General features: G+C 35.6%; 1 protein-coding gene across 1 annotated transcript in view; it reads right to left on the bottom strand.

The window, feature by feature from the left end:
• The window catches only part of EndoA (SH3 domain containing GRB2 like, endophilin-A), a 337,766-nt gene that overhangs the window by 246,252 nt on the left and 67,699 nt on the right, over positions 1-23,815 (bottom strand). The window contains exon 6 of the mRNA XM_090406594.1: positions 15,383-15,516. Within this exon, the coding sequence (XP_090262720.1) occupies positions 15,383-15,516 (134 nt within the window). The remainder of the gene's footprint in view (positions 1-15,382; positions 15,517-23,815) is intronic.

Raw genomic sequence — 23,815 nt, 5'->3', positions numbered from 1 at the left:
CTCCACCTCCTTCAAGATATCTACTGCACCACCAACCATATATTCTGTATTCCACCCTTATTTTCCAAATTTTAAAAACTATATTTCATAACACTGAAGTGGCATCTCCACCCACTTGTCTACTCTGAAAGTCTATTCAAATCTTCCTGTAAAGCTCCAATATCTGCTGTACACCTCATAGCTCAACTTAGCATCATATATACAAACAACTGTATACTCCTTGTTTAAACTTTTAACAATAGTTAACATATAATTAAACAATAACAGTCCTCAAACAGAACAGTGCAGCACACAACTAGTGACTTTCCTCTTCTGGGATACCATTCTCTCATATACTACTTACTTGTGTACGAGGGAATAGTATCCCAGAAGAGGAAGTCTCCCATCCAACTCATCTATTATTTAACTCTTTCCATTCCAATTTAATTATCAACTTGTCATGCGCCAGTTTATCAAAGAATTCTGCAAAATCAAAATATACTATTATATATACATCTCCTCTGTCCAATGCATTTTGTAATCATGTTATAAGCAGATTGCTAAAACATTAACTCATTCTAACAAAGTCTAACTATTACAGAGAATTCTGTTGTTTCTAACATGAACTACTGGTATTAATCCATTTCTGGATACAGAGATCTAATTCCAAGTTGACTGTTGGTATCAATCCATATCTGGATATAGAGATTAGCCTATAATTGAAAGCCTCAATCTTATCAGTTCCTTTCATGAAATAGGAAAATTTCACCCTTTTGCTACTCCTTTGGAATCCTGTTGTAAAACTTTTGTTAAACATGTCAAAGCTGCCATTAACTCATTGGAACACTCCCTTAAAACACATGATATGCCATCAAGTCTTAGTGCCTTATTAACAATGAATTTACTTAATTTCTTATATACTTCCTACTCACTTGCCACCAGTTGCTCATCTACTGTTCTCTTCATACTTATTTAATGTCTTACCTATATCCTCTGTAGTGGTTACTATTCTAACATTTTCCACTAATATTATAGTATCTTTTCATAATCATTCTTAAACTTATGTTTGTGATTACCATAAAAAAACCTTAGCCTGCTCTTTATACTGTCCATGTTTATAATATCCCCATAAAGTATTATCTAGACTGCACGCTTAATCTCTCCATTCATACATTTTACATCAATCTTGTTTAATTTCCTGACCTTAAGAATACATTCAGACATTGCTGCTGTTAATTATTTAATGACCAAAGCCCAAGATGCAGTGATCTCCTTTCTGCTTAAATCCCAACCGGCCAGGACGTATATATACGTCCAGATAAATCTGGATACGATTCTGTAACACCTATTGAACAACATGGATAAGAAGTGCAAGTTGGTCTCACTATTTCATCCACCTCAACTGGTAGAGAGGTTAAACCCTCATTTTGTGCTGCTTTCTAAAATTTTCATAATTACCAGCATCGCAGTTCAGATATGTTTTTCTTGCAGAAGCCATCATGTGGTAGGCTACCACCTAGGTAATCCATAATCACCTTACAATCACTCTCATCAACTAGAGTGAAACACCTCAATTAACATGTTTGTGCCAGGCAGTGTTTGCATGTGCATCAACCACCAGTGGGAACTAGCTTTAGCATAAGTATGCTGCTTCTGCATTAGGCAGTCACATTTTCACAAAGTTTATACATCACGTTAGTTAAAATTTTTTGGTAGCGTTTTATTTGTAAAATTAGCATTCGTGATGTCTTAATGATATCAAAAATCCCAAATGCAATTCGAGCTGATTATATATATATATATGTCGGCCTTGTCCGATTGGTTAGCGTATCCGTTCTCCAGCCAAGAGGCTGCAGGTTCAAATCCCGCATAGGCATGGATGTTTGTGACTGTCTTCCACCTTTATGCATTCATTCACCCAAGTATAGATACATTCTCCCAATACACACACACACACAAACACATATGCATCGTTCTGTGCTTTCTGTTTCCAGAGACTGCATTAAACAGCCTGTTACATGTAGTTCTGCAACTGAAAATTTGAAAGAGGATGTTAGGACAAATGTACTTAGATGCTCTGTTCAGCACTACAATAATACTGTTCCTGGCATGCATGCATGTAGCATAGCATTTGTGAGAGGGAATGTGCTTTTCACCGGGATGGGTCCTTCCAGTTGTCTCTAATTACACTAATCATTGCAAAAAGTACAGACATTTTGTCTCTGTACTGCATGTAACAATACAATAAAACTACTTGTTTTTTTGTTTCTGCAATACAGTAATTCTAGTAGCAAGGCTTATACGTTGGTCATACATAACTGGTAATGAGCTTACGGAATTAACAATGCATATAAAGGATATTAATTAAAGGCAACTTTAATGAATAACTTCAATATTTCAGCAACGTCATGTTGCCATCTTCAGGAACATAAAACATATGGTATGTGCACACAGGCACTAACAAAAGCAAATGAGGAAGAAGGCAAGAAACTAATATTGTTCCTAAAGTCCTAATGGTGCCCTCTGGAGGGCTAATCTGGTTGTCTTAGCAGTTGGGCTGAAGTTCTCATAATGTAAGTCTCCCAAATTTGGGGTAGTTTCATGCACCCATATTTGTTGAGGTTTGGAATGCATTTTTTAGAGCTGCTGATGATTCCTTGAATAATCTTTCGTACTTAAACTTCCTGCGGTGTATTATTTTAGTTTTCTTCCAACGAATTCTATGGTGGGTATCTAAGGCATGGTCTGCCAGCCCAGAGTGGCTGTACTGGTGAAACCGCATGTAGTCTTTGTGTTCTGAAATCCTGATATTTGCTGTCCTGCCTGTTTGGCCAAAGTAGGACAATTTGCAGCTGCAAGGGACCTGGTATACACCGGTAAGTCTAGGAGAAGTGGTTGGTCTTTGGTAGAGCAGATAAGGGATGTCAACTTTTTATATGGTCTATAACAAAAAGTCAGGTCATATTTTTTGAGGATATTGGTTATTTTCTCAGAGGTGCCATGGATGTAGGGGATGGTGATAGATTGGTGTAATCTTATTAGCCGGGATAACAAGGTAATCCCTAATTGTGTTAAATTGAAGCACCGTTTTACTTCACAGAAAGCTCTCTGTATTTATAATCGCACTAGCTTCGTCCTATTAAGAGAACAAATTACCACGACGTGTGTTCTCCTTGCCAACAAAAACAAAACCTTATGGGTGCTAGAGGAAGAGCTTTCAGATATGCTCAGCCATGATCTTTGAACGATTCTTTATGATGTCTCATGCGCTTCGGCAAGAAAATAATTCGAAAAAATACGTAGTCCGCACTTGAAAAAATATGAAAACCTGATAAAGAATTCTACTTCCTCACCACAGCCACCACTCAACACTGCAGTCAACCTATCGTCCATAGTTTTAAAGCCTAATGCACTCGCCACACTTTCACGTGGCCACAATTTCGCCCTAGCTCCTAAAAGAATACCTGCCGAGGAAATCATGATCCAAATAGAACGTGGGTTTCACAACCTTCCTAACCATATCGCCAACAACGTCAGACTGGATGCAGCCGGTGTTCTCACCAAAGCAAAACCTCCAAAAACCAACTTATCCAAAGACAAATATGCAGCTCTACTAGAAATGAAGAAAAACAAAAAAATAGTAATCACCAAAGTGGATAAGGGAAACGCCACCACTGTGGTGCTCAATCAAAAGGACTACAAAGGTAAGCTTAATGCTTTAGTACTAGACCGTACTACCTACCTCCCTATTGAATATAATCCTACCAGCTCTCAGATTAGAACTCTCCACAGACTCCTTAAGAAAGTCACTAACAAACTAAAACCTTATAACTCTAGGCCCCCCCCGATTATATGGACTCCCAAAAATACATAAACAAAATGTGCCATTACGTCCCATAGTGGATGGCATTTATTCCCCCACATATAAATTAGCCAAACATTTAGCCAAAACGCTCACACACTATACTGAGGTCCATGGGTTCACCACTTTCCCCACCCTTGGCCAATTTCTTTATGGAGACCTTTGAAGAGAAAGCCTTAACCTCCGCCCCACAAAAACCCACTATTTGGCTTCGATACGTGGATGATGCGTTCGCTATTTGGCCACATGGCTCAGATACACTCCACTCCTTCCTAACACACTTAAACAACCAACACTCCAGAGATCCAGTTCACCTTAGAAAAAGAGGAAAACAACGCCCTCCCCTTCCTAGACACTTTAATCACTCGCCAGCTTGATGGATCTTTGGTTTTCTCTGTTTACAGAAAACCCACCCACACAGGCAGATATATTCACCAACAATCCCCCCCCCCCTCACAACAATATGGGGTTATAAAAACACTATATAACAGGGCAAAATTACTCTGCTCAGATGACGATGCCCTAACCACTGAACTAAACCACATCCTCAACTCAACACTTTCTTAAACCCAAAAAATACTAAAACCAGTAAACCACAACCTCCCCCTCCACAATAAAGATAACACCAAATCTATCACCATCCTCTACATCCAGGGCACCTCTGAGAAAATAACCAATATCCTCAAAAAATATGACCTGACTTCTTGTTATAGACCACATAAAAGTTGGCATCCCTTATCCACTCTACCAAAGACCAACCACTTCCCCTAGACCTACCTGGTGTATACCAGGTCCCTTGCAGCTGCAAAATGTCCTACTTTGGCAAAACAGGCAGGACAGCAAATATCAGGATTTCAGAACCCAAAGACTACATGTGGTTTCACCAGTACAGCCACTCTGGCTGGCAGACCATGCCTTAGATTCCCACCATAGAATTCGTTGGAAGAAAACTAAAATAATACACCGCAGGAAGTTTAAGTACGAAAGATTATTCAAGGAATCATCAGCAGCTCTAAAAAACATTCCAAACTCAACAAATTTGGGTGCATGAAACTACCCCAAATTTGAGAGACTTACATTATGAGAACTTCAGCCCAACAGCCAAGACAACCAAATTAGCCTGCCAAAGGGCACCATTAGGACTTTAGGAACAATATTAGTTTATTGCCTTCTTCCTCATTTGCTTTTGTTAGTGCCTGCGTGCACATACCATATTTTTATGTTCCTGAAGATGGCAACGTGACATTGCCGAAATATAGAAGTTATTCATTAAAGTTGCCTTTAATTAATAGCCTTTATATGCGTTGTTAATTCCGTAAGCTAATTACCAGTTCTGCAATAGAGTGTGTTGAGGATGGAATGTTTCCAGTTTTCTAAAAGGACAGATGTAAGCAAAAATTCAACTATTCCTGAATAAAAAGGAATCCTGTGTATTATGAGAACTGAACTACATCCGTTGATTTCCAAAAAAATATAGTATATGTGAGATATCTATTAATGATAAGGCAGAAAAGCTGTTGGCAAAGGGCAAAAAAATTATGTAAATGAACATAGGGTTTGTGAAAGGGTGAATAATTCCAACAACCATCAGAATTTATTTATGTATATATCACTATGTAAAAAAGTGTATATTGATCATCAGTGAATAAAAGAAAATGTAAATAAAACAGAAATAAATACAACAAACACAACAAATTTCACAAGATGATCTGCTGCTCCATCAATTCACCAGTATTCCTGCCATGCTTAGATGAATCACTTGATCGCTGGATTAGCCCCTCCCTGTAGTTATTTACTGAGCTACCAAATGTATAAAGCAAATGTCTATTATTGGTTAGTTATTTATATTTTGCAAACAAAATCTCTTTTACTCTCCTTATGAGTTTTTTTTTTTTTTTTTTTTTTATGCCATCATTGTGTCTAGAGTTTACAGGATCATTATTCAGTCTACCTAGCAACTCATAGGATAATATCACAAATGTTAATTATTAACAATTCATTAATGAAAGTATTTCTATTCACTATTTTCCATTCTCACATGGCTCTTAATGATGATTCACATATTTAAACCTTTTCCTATCCCAATGGCTTTAACAGGCCTTTAAGTCCCACAACCTTCCAAGCATACTTGGATTTCGTAACCAAAATACGAGGATAAGATGGTCAGTCCAATGCCTCTAAGTATTCCTGACTGTATCCCTGTGTGTTCACGGAGCCGGTTTGCCTGCTTGCAGGATAAAAAAAAAAACCAGATAAACTGGTGGTAAAAATCCTGCTGTCTACGCCCAAGACCGGCTAACTTGTCTATGGCTGAGGAAGATCCTTCAACTCCTCATGTCACCGACGGGACTGTGCGGACATTTAAACCTTTTAGTAATTCAAATATACTAACCAAATATAGCTCCTCTTAATTATTGTTTTCTAATATATAATCTAAAGCAAATGCATAATCCTCCTCCTACACACACAAACACGGATTTAGTTACAATCAAAAAACTAATGATATGTAGCATGCCCATCAGTACATAAGCACTAAACTGCCGTGGGGGCCGTGTTTTCACTCGCCCTGCCAGATGGTTAGAGTGGTGGCAAGATAGTCCCAATGGCCACGACGTGAACACATCAAAAATAATATCCTCTAATGAGATAATCAAATTCTAGACTCTTGATCCACATGTGCCCTGTTACATTCTAAGGTAACTAAAACACTGCTGTGCTTACTCCGCACCTGATCACCCTGTATCACCACCATCCTGTATTTTTCCCTAGACCCAACCATTCACCTTGCATCGCAAACCATTCCATTCTTATGTTGACTAACCTGGAATACACAAATTCATTACTGCTTCCAACATCCATTCTCCATGACTCCCCAGTTTCCCAAATCTCCTCTCCTTGTCCATTCACAAGCACTTCACCTTCATAAGAGTGTTGCAAATGAAGGAAAGTTAAATTGCCTTATACCAAGGTGTAAAGATTTTCCCTTTCAGAACTTCGGTTTTTCATTCTGAAAACAGTCAAACTGGCAAGAGAACATATGGAATTAACAGATATAATACACTAGCTGTAATTACAACAAAATTAAGCAGCTCTGCTAAATAGCAGTTTTTCACATCCTTGTTTCACTGATGCAGCCTTACAACAAGAATTCCTTACTATCAAAAGTCCTTGATATTGTAAAATTGGTACAATCCCTGTATAGCAGACAAACACAGTTCCAGCCTACTGACACCACTAAAAGAAGGAGTCTAATATTTATTTTTTATATGAATCCCATTTGTGAAAGGTTGGGAACCTACTATACATCTAATGTCACAGGTGGGCTAAGTGTGTCAAAATAATTCATCATCCTTACTCCACAAAACATGGCACTTTTTCGAGCCACTGACAACAGACACAGGCAACAAAATCTGTGTACTTTTACAAACCTTGTCACACAGTGAGATCTGCATCAGAGGAGAGTGAAGATATTATTCACTCAGTCAATGAGTCTGGCATATATATCATATTTCCAAATGTGTCAACAAAATAATGAAGATAATGAATACCAAAATGTTTAAACTATGAAATAAACTTTCCAATTTTGTACCAACCACCAGGACAAAAATTCATCTTCCTTTTATTCAGTGTGCATCAGGTTTCCTACACTGCAACATCTCTTATTTTGGTCAAACTGGCTGCTCCACACACAGAGAGAGAGAGAGAGATGGTGAACATTGTGAATACAATCAATATGGTGAATTACACAAGTCCTATCTACCTTAACACTGTGTCAATGCTGAGCCAGCCTGGTTGGCCGAGCAGTTAGCACATCCACTCTCCAGCCAAGAGGCTGTGGGTTTGAATTCCACCAAGGACATGGATGTTTGTAACTGTCTTACTAACCATTTACCATATGTACTGCTGTAACCTGTGTCCTAGCACAGTATGACCGTCAATGTCTTTGCACCATAAAAAAATCAAATCAATCAGTCAATGCTGAATTATTTAGAAGGACACAAACCTCGTTCATAGAGATAGTTAACACTTGTTTAAGTAAAGTTCTGAACATTGCCTAATCAAGTAAATCATTCCAAATCAATGGAAAAATTTAATTGATTTAGGCTGTGTATATGGCCTAACTTGATCTGGAATGATCGACTATCCATACTATAGATAATGGACATTCTAGTCTTCAATGTCATCAATTAGGGTTCTTTCTTTTTCCCTCGCTAGTATCACACATTTCATATATGCATCTGTCATTTTAGTCTGAAAGGATTTCAGTGAAACACATTATCTCTGGAATTCAGCATTTGCCAGAGATAATGTGAAGTTAGCCTATTGAAAATAAGATACAAAAATCCAGCATGTAATTTTTTTTTATCACTAAAGGCGAAATGTTACAAGTCTGGATATCTATCAATCTCTCGCTCCAAACACACACACACACACACTATCTACCAACAACTGCCTGGACACTTTAGCAATTTACAATTGATACCAGCAGGCAAACCCTAATAACAGGTATGTCCACCTTTGGCTTTGATCACCTCCTACAACCTTTGAGGGAGGCTTTCCACCAATGTGCAACAGACATCAGGTGAAATTTGACTTCATTCTCCCCATCAAAGCAGCACTGAGTTCAGCGACAGTGTTCTGCTCTGGAACTCAATTTCCAATCCAATTCATCCCACAGGTGTTCGATGGAGTTGAGGTCAGGACTCTGCACAGGCCAGGGCAGTCATTTAACACTCATCTCTTCATATCATTCCATAACAACTGCAGCTTTGTGGCATGGGATATTGTCGTCTTGATAGTAACACGGGTCCATTCCAAAAACTCCACACTACAGGCAGCACCGTATTATCACGGTATTGAGCTGCCTGCATGGAACCACGGACAATGACCAGTGGTCCCCCCTCCAAACCAGGTGAATGCACCACCACACACATTACTCCTCCACCCCCAAACTTTACTGTGGATACAACACACTGTGGTAACAAGCATTCACCAGGCTACCTCCACACCCACATCCTGCCATCAGACTGGAAACAGGTGAACCTTGATTCATTGCTCCAGAGTACCATTTTCCACTGTCAATTGTCCAGTTCACATGCTCTTTGTACCAGGCCAGACAAGTCACCTTGTTCGTGGTTGTGATGTTCAGTTTGTGTGCTGCTGCTCTTCTGTGGAAACCCAGTAAGTGGAGTTCTTTTTGTACAGTATTAGTGCTCACCATGGTATTTCTGGTGCTCTGGAATTTTTGGTGGCTGCCCTGAGTGTTTTCCTGCACTAGTGATGCCAGAATGCTTCCATTTGCTGATCATATCCCCAACAGTTAATTCTGGGTGCTCCAGTAGAGTGACAATGGCACATATGGACGTGAAATCAATGTGACAAACCACGATGACACCTCTCTCAAAGTCACTAAGTTCCTATTGTGTTGCCATACGACGTGATGAAATACTGCTTCCTACTATCTGTAGTCTAGTTTTTATGTTATTAACAAACCTGGAATGTTTCGTAACTTCAAATAACAGGGATGTCCAGACAATTATTGGTAGATAGGATATATGCACAGTTAAAAAGTGATTTTATATATATATATATTAAAGATACCAAGCTATTTTAAACCTGGTTTTACTCCATTTCCCAAGTAAGCAAACAGACAAACAAGTCAAGTTTGCGCCTGTAAGTGTTGCAAGTCTAGCTGACCCTGCACGTAGTGCAAGACCAAGGCAACTCATGGTAAAAGTAGAATAAGCTCTCCTCCAGGAGATGTGCTTTGCATTAAGGGTAAATATTAAGATTAGTGATCAGAGCTTATTCTACTTTTACCATGAGTTGCCTTGGTCTTGCACTCCATGTAGGGTCAGCTAGACTTGCAACACTTGCAAGCGCAAACTTGACTTGTTTGTCTGTTTGCTTACTTGGGAAATGGAGTAACACTAGGTTTAAAATAGCTTGGTATCTTTAACATTTATTATACCCAAGGTAAAATACTTTCCACACACACACACACACACATGCTTGTGTGTGCATGTGTGTAACTTATACCATTATTTATACTTTTTCTTGCATTTCTGAAAGAGTAATATGTAGGTCTTGAAATTCAATGCTTAAAAGTTTAATTTTTCTCTTCATCCATGGTACTACAGGTTGAACAATCTTTCATGTTGAATTACCATAAAAAAGTAGCATAAAATCACATGAACATATGCATATATGTTATGATTTTGGAGAGTTCAGGAACTATTGCATAACACCTTTCCTTCATGGTTACACGCTGATCAGAATTAATCATAAAAATTATAGCAACAACTACCTTGTTAGAGTAAAACTTCAGTTTAATATAAACCAAAATAATCACTCTATGTTTCAACCTTCACATTAAGGTCATTATCTGGAGTATAGACATATATACAAAGAAACAAGCTGCACTACAATTTACATAGTATGTTAAAGTTACAATGATTTGGTGAACTATTAAAACTATTGGCCTGACCTCTGGTGAGGAAAAAAAAATACTACATCACTGCTAGAGTCTTGTTATTATTGTTATCTGTTTGGTTACAAAAATAAATTAAGCTAGAGGACAACATCTTCACACAAAGTTACTCATATAAGTATACATATAAATTAAAACAAAACAGTATTCATAGTGGCTAAGAAAAGCTGAAATAATTGCTTAGAGTCCTAAAGTCAGGATTTGCTGGAAAACTTGAAGAACTAAGTGGTCTGAATTTGTGCCATTGAAATTCTTGGGATTTTTATGCCACCATTATTGTTGAGATTAGGATGGTTAATCAAAATTTCATTCATACCCAAGTTTTTGTATGATGTAAAGAACATGTACTTTTCCAATCAATTTGGTGTAGGTGTTAAGAGAATGATCTGATGAGAGGCCTGCTTCACCAAAATTGTTAAATTTAATGTGTCATTTGTGTTCTTGTGTGGGATTTGGATTGTACATCCAGTTTCACCGATATAAATTAAGTTACAGGTGCAATAGATACAATAAACCCAAAATGAGCCGATGAGGGGAGAGGATTCTTAGAGTTAAATATGTTTTTTAATTTTATAGGTGGTTTAAAATTATAATGGGATAGAATTCTATTTATTTTTTCTGATAACCTTTTAATATGAGATAGATATGGTTTTACTGTAATCTATATTATATTATTCTTTTGATGAAATTTTATCAAGAACTTTATAGACAGTATTTCTGCTATAGTCATTATTTATAAATGTATTGCTAATAATTTGTAATTCTTGTTTAAGAGCTTGTCCATTAGAGCAAATTTTTATAGCTCTGTTTTTGAGGGTATTAATGACTCCAAGTTTTTGCAAAGGGTGGTGATATGAGTTAGCATTTATATACTGGCTGGTATGTGTAGGCTTGTGGTAAACAGTGAAGGACAGACTGCCTGAGGGAAGACGTGACCAGTGTATCCAAGAAAGGAAGCGAGTTCTGATTATCAATTTCAATAGTAAATTGTATGCGTTCATGTTGTTTGTTCAGGTGGCTGTGTGGTTAGATAATGAAAACATTGTCAATGTATCTAAGCCAAACTAGGTTTTAAAGTAAAGGAATCTAGAGCATGTTGTTCAAAACTTCCATATAAAAGTTAGCAATTGCAGGGGGGAGGGGGGGACAGTGGTGAGCCCATGGCTATACCTTTTTTTGTAGGTAAAAATTACTTTCCCACGAAGTAACCAGAACGTAGTATGTGGGCAAACAGAGTCATAATGTCAAGCGGAAATGTGTTCTGTAGGAGAAGAATTGTGTTACTGATTGGGACATTTGTGAAAAGAGCAGAAACATCAAAGGAACTAATAAATCATCTTTGCCGAGTGTTATGTGTTTGATTTTGTTTATGAAGTTGCGTGTGTTCTTTATTTAGGAGGGAAATGACCAACCAACTCCTTGAATGTTGATGAAAATTTTTTGGCTAGGTGATAATTTGGGCTGTCTATACCCTCAACTATCGGCTGAAACAGAACATTATGTTTGTCTACCTTGGGAACACCATATATTTTGAGATATATTTTATATCTCAAAATAGTTTTTTTTTTTAACAGTATCTGACGGCCAATAAGTGACAGACTTAAGTAATTCAGTTTTTTTCTTTATCCTGTTAGTTGGATTATATAGTTCACAAGCAGATAGGTACTGTTATCAGAGATTAGTTGATTCATCTTATTTTGGTTTATATTAAACTGAAGTTTTACTCTAACACAGAAGTTGTTTCCATAATTTTTATGATGAATTTTGGATAACATCTTTTATACTACATTGGTATGTATAATTTCATATGGTTACCTATGTCATCATCATCATCATCAAATTCCTGCCATGTACTCACAAAGGGTGTACAGGATATGATAGTACTACATGAAAAAATTATATCGTTACTAACTTTCTATCTACAATTTTCCTCCAAATCAGTCTGTTACTTGTCAAGACTCCAACATTATCAGATCTTATATTTCTATCGTCTAAGGCACTTTGTACAGTATCAATCCACCTATATCTTGGTCTTCCTCTGGGTCGTTTTCCTGCCAACCTGGCAGAGAACACTTGTTTTGCTAATCTTTCCTCGCCCATTCTGTTTAGGTGACCATACCACCTGAGATTAGCTCTGCTAACGCATTCCTGGATGCAGACAATGTCAAGTTCTTTCCTAATATCCTCATTTTTAATATGATATTGCCATTGATGCCATCTGTTCACGCCTCTAATCTTTCTCAGAACTCTCATATCTGCGGTCTCTAGTCTTTGGTCAAGTGTTTTACTTCTGACACAGCTCTCAGATCCATAAGTTAAAACTGGTTTGAACACTGTCTTGTATACAGCTAATTTAGTGTTCCGACTAATTTCTCTCTTATTCCATGTGAATTTATTCAACTGACTTCCCACCATACCAGCTTTGCTGATTCTGTTGTCTATTTCTATATTTAATTTACCATCTTCAGTAAAAATCGTGCCTAAGTAGCTGAGTTTTACTTGTTCCACAGGTTCTCCATTCACAACACAGTTGACATTTTCAATGATTCTGCCTATTTTCATTGTCTTTGTCTTTTTATTGCTGACCTTCATACCATATCTATTACAACAGCAATTGAATTTAGTCAGAGAATCTTGCAGACTTGTAGCGGATTTATTTAGAAGTATAACATCATCAGCATAAAGCAAAGAGCTGACATTAACATCTCCAATTTTGATATCATGTTTAATACCACTTTCCTTCATAATGTGATCCATATAGATAATGAATAACAGAGGGGATAATGTACATACTTGTCTCACACCAGAATTAACATTAAACCATCTGCCTGTACTTCCTTCAATTCTAACTGCTGACTTACCACTCAAATAAAGACTAAGTAGTGCTTGATATAATGCCCCATTGACACCATATAACTGTAGCGTATTGAATAGCTTTTCTCTTGGCACCCTGTCAAATGCCTTTTCCAAATCTACACAACTTAAATACAAATCTTTGTTATATTCTCATGCTTTCTCGACTATTTGTCGTAAAGTGAAGATCTGATCCTGACAGCCTCTGTTTGGCCCGAATCCAGCTTGTTCTTCACCAACCACAATTCTTCTCAACCGTTTCTCATGTATACTTGCATAGATTTTGCCAGGAACACTCAGTAGGGAAATACCTCTGTAATTCTCACATTCAGTTTTATTTCCCTTTTTATATATGGGTACTATGAGAGCTCTACTCCAATCATCAGGAATTCGTCCCTCTGTCCAGACTTTCTGAACTATGCAGTGCAGTCATTGTAAGACTTTTATACCACCATACTTCAGCATTTCTGGTCGAATATCATCTACTCCTGCTGCCTTTCCACATTTCAAGCCTTTGATGGCTTTTTCTACTTCAAGTATGGATATGTATTCCTGACTGCATGCCTGGTCAGTGTTTTTTACCACTGTGCTGTCATCACTGCTTGTTTCATTTAGCAGTTTTTCAAAGTAATTACTCCATACTTCAAGGATATCTTTTATTCCAGTTTTCATGTCACCTTTATCATCTCTAACTCCTTTTACAGCACTCTTCCCTCCATTCCTAAGCTTCTTCAACAACCTCCAGAATATTTTGCCACCTTCTTGATATTTATTTTCTATATTCTTGCCAAAGTCCTCCCATGACTTTTATTTAGCTAGTTTTACACAGTGTTTAGCATTCTTGCATTTGTCTCTATATTCTCTAAGAGCACAAGCTGACTTATTTGCCAGGAACTTTTGATAGACTTTCTTCTTTTCCTTCGCTGCCTCTTTAACTTCCTATGTCCACCAGGGAGTTCTGATTTTTCTATCCTTACAGACAACCTCACCACATGCCTCTCTGGCTGAATCAATCAGTGTTTTCTTGAAGGCTTTCCACTGAATCTCCAAGGTTTGGTTCCTGTTCTCAAACTCTTTCATTTTCTTTTCAATAATCTTTCTGTATTTTAGTCTACAGTTCACATCTGAGAGCTGCTCAACTTTTATTCGCTTTAAAACTTTCTTACATGTTATTCTTTTCAATATGATATTCAATTTTATCCTGCTCAAGACTAAATAGTGATCACTTCCATTTCAAATCCTCTGTACACTCTGGTGTCCTGCACTAGGGAGAAAACATCACTATCAATAATAACATAGTCAATGAGACTTTTCTTATTTCTTGCCTCTTCTCTTCATGTGAATTTGTGCACATTTTTATGTTGAACATGGTGTTAGTAATAACCAGTCCATGTTCTGAGCAGAAATCCAACAAATATTTGCCATTATTATTAGCTTTGTTCTTTTCTCCAAATTTTCCCAATATATTTTTGTATGTCTGACAATCATTTCCTACTCTGCTATTTAGATCCCCAACAAGGACCAACTTTTCCCTTTTCATTGTGTCAGATGCTTTCTCTAAATCCTCAAAAAATTCCTCCACTTCTACCTTAGTAGAACCTTCTCTGTGACCTAGGCACAAATAAGTCTCATTGTCCAGTTCCCCATTCTGATATTTGCCCACATTACTCTACTTGAGACTGCCTGCCATTCAAGAAAATTAGCCTCGTGTTTAGTGTTGAATACTATGGCTACTCCTTCTTTACCTTGATTGTCATTGCCTGAATATAACATTTTGTATTTATTGCTCAGAAAGATCTCACCAGTTTTTGTCTTTTTTGTTTCAGTCACCCCTATTATGTCGATCTGGTACTTATCTAATTCCTCAGCTAGTTCCATTTCTTTGCCATTCAGGCTTCTTACGTTGATAGTACCGATCTTTAACTCTGGTGATGTTGGGTTAGGGTTTGTTTTTAGATTTGTTCCAGTAGCTGACTTTTCGCTGTTCATCCTGGTTCCCTGGCGAAAACAATGGGGGCCTTGTTTAACCGGGCGACGCACCAGCCGGCATGAAATTTTGTCATGTTGTACCATCATTTTTTTTTTTTTTTTTGTCTTATTCATTAAAATATCAACTCAGCAAAGAATGAGGAAAAACTAAATGTGCTCTCTGTATTGCTTGATAATGGGATAATTTATCAAAATTACTACAAGCTTACCATAACATCCTTCAAATCTTTGGTCTGTAAATGATGTAGGGGTTCCAAAAAGTTTTGTTTCACACTATCCTCCAAGGCATATTTAACTTCTGCCATTTGCTTTAATGATTCGCCAGTTTCTATAAGGCTTAATGCTAAGAAGAAAAAAAAAATTAAATCAGCATCACTAAAAATATGTATCTGTTGTGATAACGGTGTCAATGTTTTAAATCCCTTAGTAATGCACAACATTGCATTTACAGCAAATGGTATAATAAAAAGAAAAATAAATCTTATTTACTAAATAGTTACACCCGGTTATCTATGATGTAGTCCTGAAAAACACAATGGAGAGTAAAGCAAATTTTCTCCATAAAAATTAACATACTTCAGAGACATAGCAAATGTATGCAATCTAAATGAGCAATGTTTATTTTTATGCTTCCAGTCACAAAATATTGTATCCCATTAATACTTTAGCACTTGGGTCATTCCATATGAAATCAACAGATTAAAAATTAAATTGAAGATGCAGAATTTTGTATTTTGAGGAAAGAAAGTTATCTGTCATCATTGCGATGGAAGAAATTTTTTTTAATATATTTTTTCCTGGTATCCTATCAGTTATTGTGGTGACCATTTTTATTTGTGTATCCACAGAAATTTCACAATTCTGGTACGTTTTAAAATTAATCACAGTTTATTTCTGATAGATGAATTTCTGATTTTTTTTTTTTTTACTTCCATTTTAATGCTTAAGGTGTGTAGTTTTTGATTTCTTATTTCATTTTTAGAAAAACTGGTGGCCACCTACTTTAGATATTCTGAATGCTCTTTTTCTCCATTTTGTACTCTACTCTGTAGGCCCTATGTTGAATCCCTAAGCCTGATTTCTTGTGCATTTAATTACACATGTAGTGGAATATGACTGAAGCCTTTCTTTTATGGAAAAAAAAAATTGCCTCAAAATTTGCAAAAAAAATTAAAAACTGCTGACTTTGAAGTCTAAGAAAAAAATTATTTGGGATAAAAAAAAAGTTTTGAAATTTTTCGAGAGATGCTCATGATATAGGTTACTATAAAACAAAATTGATCTATTCTGTTGTTTTTATTCCTTCAATCTAGATAGTCTTTTGCAAAATGAAGAAAAGATGGGTTTTTTCATCTTCAGCATATTTTACTACATCCACCTATCAAGACAAATTTTTTTAGAATCACATTCTATGTGACAACTATAAATGAGAGTAAAAAAATGAATGAATGCTTAAAAAGAACAAAAATAACATCTATGTACAGATACATAAGCATTGAACATCTAATAGGTATCTATAATCCTAATTTTTTTTTTTTTTTTTTTTACAATTCATTATTTCATTTTCAAGAAAGAATAGCATTTTGATAATAAAGTGATATAAAGTAATATGGTTATATTGTTCCTACCTAGTTTTAAAATTAAATATCATAATAATTGAATTAAGAGAAGATCAGGATATAAATGGAAATCGTAAAATCTTATATCTAATCTTGTAAGAATTGTGGCGGTTGTAGAACTTGTGGCAATTCAGGCAAGTTTGAACTTGAGTATCTATGACATACACACACAGCATGCTGATTCAGACAGACAGGATTCAACATATTATTTGCCATCCAATCCCCTAAGCTCCTCACCCTGGTTTTGTTCAGTTTCCTGTTAGCTGTTTAAGTGAAGTTGTGTTTGTACTCAAGTTGACTTAAACATGACAATGGAGTAATCTGTTGGTCTTTTGTTATAAACTTGTTTATTTTAGAATAATCTCAATTAATAGATGAGAATGAGTTATGTGACTCATAACTTATTTTAATGGTATTGACAATACCAAATGAACTAATTTATAAAAAAGACGTTATATTGTTATAGGCAAACAGGAAAATCTGTTAACATCCACCCCTTGAAGAACATAAAAAAATACATTCATTACCATTGTTATAGCAAGTCAGGACTGGCAGACCATGCTTTGGACACCCCTTCATTCAGAATTAGACGGAAGAAAACCAATGTGCTTTATATAGAAGTTATTACAGGTCAGAAAGATTATTTTTAGGGTCAGTCATTGTTATGAAGAATTCTCCTAATCTGAACAACTACATTTGCATTAATTTGTCAAAAACTTGAGAGCCCATTACCTTAAGATCAACCCCTACATAACTGTAATACTTCTTTTATTGCAACATTCAAGGGCACCAAATTAGGACTTGAGATCTTCTGTCAGTTACAATTTGAATTGTTTCACTTACTCACTTTCATGTGCAAACCATAATATTTGTGCTGTTTTGAAATCCAGTGAAATATAAGCCAGTTCATAAATATCTTTTTTATAAATTAGTTCATTTAGTGTTGCTAATATGGTTAAAACAGCGTTAAATATTCCTATGAAGAACAGATGGAAGAAGAGCAAATAGGATTTAGAAATAGAAGCACAATAGATGCAATTCATATTAAATATAGCAGATCTTATGAGAGAGATAAAAATAAAAAACTCTACTGCTGTTTTATTGACCTCAAACAAACTTTTGGTTCAATAAATAAACAGAAGCAAACTCATTAAAATTCTAGAAAACAGAGGGTTCTACAAATATCTATTAAACTGTATCAAGAATTTCTATTCAGAAACACAAGCAGTACTGAAATACAAAAACATAGAAACAGATCAAATAGCAATTAAAAAAGGAGATATGCAAGGCTGCTCATTGTTTACCATATTTATTCAACCTGTACCTAAAGAAGTAGTAGACAAAGGACTACAGATGTGTGTGTGAAGGCATAACTGTAAATGGAAGAAATATAACACATTTAAAGTATGCTGACGACATAGTTATTACTACAGGCAACCAAGAAAAATTAGAAAATATCCTGATCAAGCTGCATCAAACAAGTAGTAAATATGATATGAAAATCAATTTCAGTAAAACAAAATTAATGGTAATAGGAAGAAAAAGGGAAGCAATCCAAATGACAATAGGAAACAATAATATAGAACAAGTAAAGCAATTCAAATTACTTAGGATCAATGATCACTGAAGATCTAGATTATTGCGAAACCATAAAATACAGAATCAATATGGATGGATAACAATGGGGAGACTACAAAAAATATGGAATATTATATAAAAGATTAAGCAAAGAACTCAAATTAAAGATATAAAAAACAATGATAATTCCCACAGTACTGTATGGCTCAGAATGTTGGATCTTAAGTAAAAAAGAAATGGATAAACTCAATGCTTTTGAAATGAAATGCCTAAGAAAAATCAATAGAACAAACTGGACAGAAAGAAAAACAAATGAAAAAGTTAAGTTCTTCCCTAACTATAAAGAAACAACAATTACAGCACTAAAAAAGAGCCAACTAAGCTGGTTTGGACATGTTTCAAGAATGAACCCAGAAAGACTACCAAACATTAAATGGAAGAATTGAAGGACAGCCCAGCAGAGGAAGACCAAGAAAGAAATGGATTGACAACATTAAAGAAAGCACCCCACTTAAACTCCATAAAAAGACAGCAGACAGAAAGAAATGGCAAAAATTCAGCTTTGAACATAGCTCCTCATCAGGAACATCTAGGAGATTCCAATTCTATGATTACTCCTCTACTTGAATTGAGTGTTTTATGGGGTGAGTGTTATTGGTATTCCACCCACTAATGTAGTGGGTGGAATACCAATCAGAGATAAAACTACTCAGAGGACTTTGTTAGCTCTGAGTAGTTTTATCCTTATAGAAAAATCCTGTTGTTGACACGATGTTTCTATAAGGATATCGCACAGAACAGTTTCTTAACTGTTTTGGGAGAACCTGCCAGTCCTTCTAAATCCTTTTGATTACTTGATTGGGACTTTGTTAGAGCTCCTGAAACACCTGAGGATGAAGAATTCATGCTTGAATTCTTCTTGAATTAAGTGTTTTATGGGGTGAGTGTTATTGGTATTCCACCCACTAATGTAGCTCTGAGTAGTTTTTCAGACTGTTGTTGGCACGATGTTTCTATAAGGATATCGCACAGAACAGTTTCTTAACTGTTTTGGGAGAACCTGCCATTCCTTTTAAACCCTTTTGATTACTTGGTTGGGACTTTGTTAGGGCTCCTGAAACAACTGAGGATGAAGAATTCATGCTTGAGAGTTCTTTTGTGTTTTTGTTCAGCACCAGAACTCTCCATCCACCACTGAGCCACACATGAATGCCCACTCTCTGGAAAGGGGAAGTAGACTTACTAGCATGCTTGACCCTAGCAGACAAGTTGACCAGCTGATTGATCCCGTCTGGGACATATAGGACCACCTGTCTTGTTGAAGCCAAGGCCAAAGTAGTGCAAAATTACCAGGATGACCCCCACCCACCTTTCCAGATGTACAGGGGATCGCACCACATAGCAGCAAGGCATTGGATCACAGTGATGGTAGTCTGGAAGACAGGATAGTAAAAACAGACTCAGGAGAAGTAGAGCAAAGAAAAGAGGAAGAATGAAAAGGAGTCAGAACCATCACTGGGAGGTACCCTCTTCATCATGAACAGGCCTCACATGGAAGGGGGAGGTTTCTGTCTGGTGTGTCTGTTTTGCAGGACAAGTGGGTTTCGTTTTGCAAAACAAACACACCAGCCAGAAGAACACATGTGAAAAATAATACACTGGCTCACAGCTTTAGTTGCTTTGGCCATAATTCCAAGATACCAACCTCATTTACATAAACTTTCTCTCACTAACAAGAAGCCTATCCATTCTGTCTTCAATGGGGTGATGACCACCTAGTCCTTTAATGCTTCAAAAACATTTTTTTTATTGAAAAAAGACCTTAGTTCTTTTTACCTTTCCTTTCATAACATTCAGCTGAAGTTAATTTATCACTGCTGACTCCTTTTGAGATACTCTTACTTCTTGATACTGTTCAAAAGAGAACAGTTCAGCTAACTCAGGGATCGCCAAACTTCTTTAACCGTCAATCCCTTCAAAAGTTTCTTGACTTTTTATCGACCCCCTCTATTTTACTATTATGTAATTATAATAGGACAAGCAAAAAAGATGCTTATGTGAGTTTTTAGATTGTTTATTTTATAGTTACAGTGTTTATTGTATGTATAATATAGTATATATTATTATATTGGCTTAACATCAAAGGGATACGTTTTTGTTTTTGACGTCCTTCTTAACATTACATTTTTGATAGGTGGGATAATTAGTATATAAAATATAAAATTTAATTTAGATAACAAAATAACAATAATACAATCTTCCTTATATATATATATATATATATATATATATGAAAATAAGACCTTAGTATACAATTTACTAACGTTGTCAATGTGAAGGATGTGCTTCGTGATTCTTGACAAGATTAGCAATGTTGGGTTCAAAATTAGTAAGTTTCAGCCTTAAATCACCACGGAATATCTACATTATTAGCTTATTTCTTTGTTTTGTTAATATGGAATTAACATGGCTGAAACCAGCATCAACCATGTATGAGCTTGGAAATGCAAGCAAAAAGGGGAATATACTTCAGAAAATTTTGGATATTTTTCTACAACATTTATATTCGTCCAAAAGTAACTTAAAGTCCTATTTTTAAAAAGCGTCTTAGCTTCAAGATCAATTGACAGTTCAATAAGTTCATCTTGTAAGTTACATTCGATATTTTCAATATTTGCAGAAAATGGTGTGATAACCCAATCTGGAATGTGCATGTTTTCAAAATCTGCGCAGTGCAATTTAAAATCATCGCTCAAATTTTGAAGATGTTTTGTATATTTCTAAGTCTTCATCTTTTACTTCCAATTGCCGTAGATTTGAAAAGTACTCAAAATTTTTTTCGTAACAATGATGATTTAAATAAGGGTAATTTAGCTTGGAAGCCTAAAAGAATCGTCCGAGCTTGAATAATCATGACACCTTTACCTTGTAGACGGGCCTATACGTCATTAAATTTTGAAAATAAGTACACCAAGTAGAAAATATGATTCTTATTTCTCTTCAGTTCATCACTCAAAAACAAATTAACATCTGTAAGAAACTCTAGGGTTAAGTCGAACAACTCAACAAATCTTTGTAGACTTGCACCTCTAGACAACCATCTAACTTCAGTATGCAAGAGTAATTGGCTTGATAATCCATCATTTTTTTCACAAAGTTTGGGAAACAATCGTGATTTAAGAGGATGAGCTCTAATTTGATTAATAGATTTAATACACACTCTTAGAGTATCATGCAGTTCGTCGCTGAGAGTTTTTGCCACCAAATGGTTTCAGTGCAACACACAGTGAATAGTACGTACACTTTGAACTTTTTCTTTCAGAAAGGAAGCGAAACCTCAATAATGGCCCACCATTGCAGATGCGCCATCTGTGGCTACTGCTGTTACACTAGTAAATGGAATATCATACTTATTTAAATGTTTCTCCAATCGCTAAAAAATTGTCAACCCTGTTCCATCACTTTCAAGATATTTTGCAAATAAAAATTCGTCAATAATTTGATGTTTGTTTTTACTATATCTTACATAAGCCATAAGAATAGAAGAACTATCGAATGTAGATTCATCAAATTGGATGGAGAACTTACTATTTTTGAGTTCTGATACTACAGTTTTTTCTACATCTTCAGCTATTTCACAAATACGTCTTTTCACGGTATTCGCACTCAATGGTAAGCATTTTAAAATAGGGCCAGAATCTTTTTTTTCATTACGGTTTCAATTACTTCTTTGATTGCTAGTATAACGATGTCCTCTGCAATTGTATATGGATTTCCTTTTTTTACTATATTAAAAGAAATATTTTAGGAGGCTGTTAATCCTTGTTTATTGTCAGCTTCTGCAGGTGCTTTCATAAACGATTTTATAGTTGGTCGATGTGTATATTTCTCTTTCAGTTCTTTAAAAAAGTCAAGATCTTTTTCTTTCTTATCAGGATGGGCTCTTTGAAAATGATCTTTCATTTTTGCTGGTTTCATTGCATCGTTACTAAAAGTTTTTTCACAAAGAAGACACATAAGCCTCGTTTCATTTCTTAATGAAGCAATAAACCCAAGTTTCAAATATTCTAATGAATATTGTCTGCATTTCTTTTTAGAATCTGAAGCTGCCATTATGGTTACTGGGGTTGTAACAAGATAATTAAAATTGAAGTCAGTAAGCAAAAGTAACAAGTCTAAATAATATACCTACTCACGTATTTCTATAGGATGTAAAAAACTACCAGCCCTGCTCAACTCTTCAACACAGAGAAGTTTAGTTCGTGAATGAATAATGATTGAATTATAATATGTATGTTGATGAATTTTAGAACATTAACACTCACTTGTATGTCGATGCACAAAAATGAGACTGGGATCAAATACGTGTAAGTATAAGTAAATAAGCAACCGCGCACATGTTGCAATCTCGCTTCCGCCGCGCCGGGCAGGCGGGAGCCACCAACATCCGTTTATTGGTAAATAAGTCATTTTGGCCTACTTGATTGGCCTCCGTAACTATTTTCATGACCTTGCTCCACCATATAGGTCCTATCACTGTTCCCACGATTCACTCTTAATTGCGTTGTCATTCAGGATGGAGTAATCTAAGTTAACCAAATTAAATATTACCCATATAATGATGTCATATTTTTCTATCGACCCTTAACAATGTTATATCGACCCTGCGGGTCGATATCGACCACTTTGGTGACTACTGAGCTAACTGATGACCCACTCACTCACAGATACTATTTCAGTACTGTCTTTACTACAGATATTTCTATGGACATACTAAAAGAACTATCATTCATCATTCTCCCATTTCTGCTAAACTTACAATAACACAAGCAGTAGTTCTGTGGCAGTATGAAGAAATGGCAATTATTGACTATAACAACTTCATTATAATTTTCAAGAAGACTTCAGAAATGTTAAAAAAAAAAAAATCATGATCAATGAAATAAATTTAAAAAAAAAAAAGACATTATCCTACATCAAGTATAGTTGTATTTCATCAAAAAAATGACATATGTGACACTATTATTTTTCTATTTAACTGGCTGGCACTAATACTGTTAACTTGCCTGTAGTAAACAACATTATTGTAATAATGAGTAGTTTTTTGGTTTTTCTGAAGCATACTGCAAGGTACTTGGGAGACTAGTTGAGAGTTCATATTAGAATAACATATACTGTTCTTTTTTAATTGTAATTTATTTAAAAAAATTCTTTTTATACAGTAACTGTTGTCAATATTTAAGAGACATACATTGTAAAGGATGCTCCAAAAAATGTATGCCCATTTATAAAGAGACTTCTTTATTATTTGCAAGAAGAAAATAATAATAGAAAAGAGTAACTATTGCTTACTGGTAACTACTGTTGATCAGTAGTTGTCAAATATCTGATTAAAAATTTATTTAAGTCTTATATGGTACAAAAAAGTGACAGCGTATTTATTAA

This window comes from Typopeltis vanoorti, chromosome 16 (genome assembly GCF_054136105.1).
Source record: "Typopeltis vanoorti isolate ZY-2024b chromosome 16, IOZ_Tvanoo_1.0, whole genome shotgun sequence".
Lineage (NCBI taxonomy): Eukaryota > Metazoa > Arthropoda > Arachnida > Uropygi > Thelyphonidae > Typopeltis > Typopeltis vanoorti.
The sequence above is the reverse complement of the archived record's forward strand: the minus strand, read 5'-3'. Positions and strand labels throughout refer to the sequence as shown.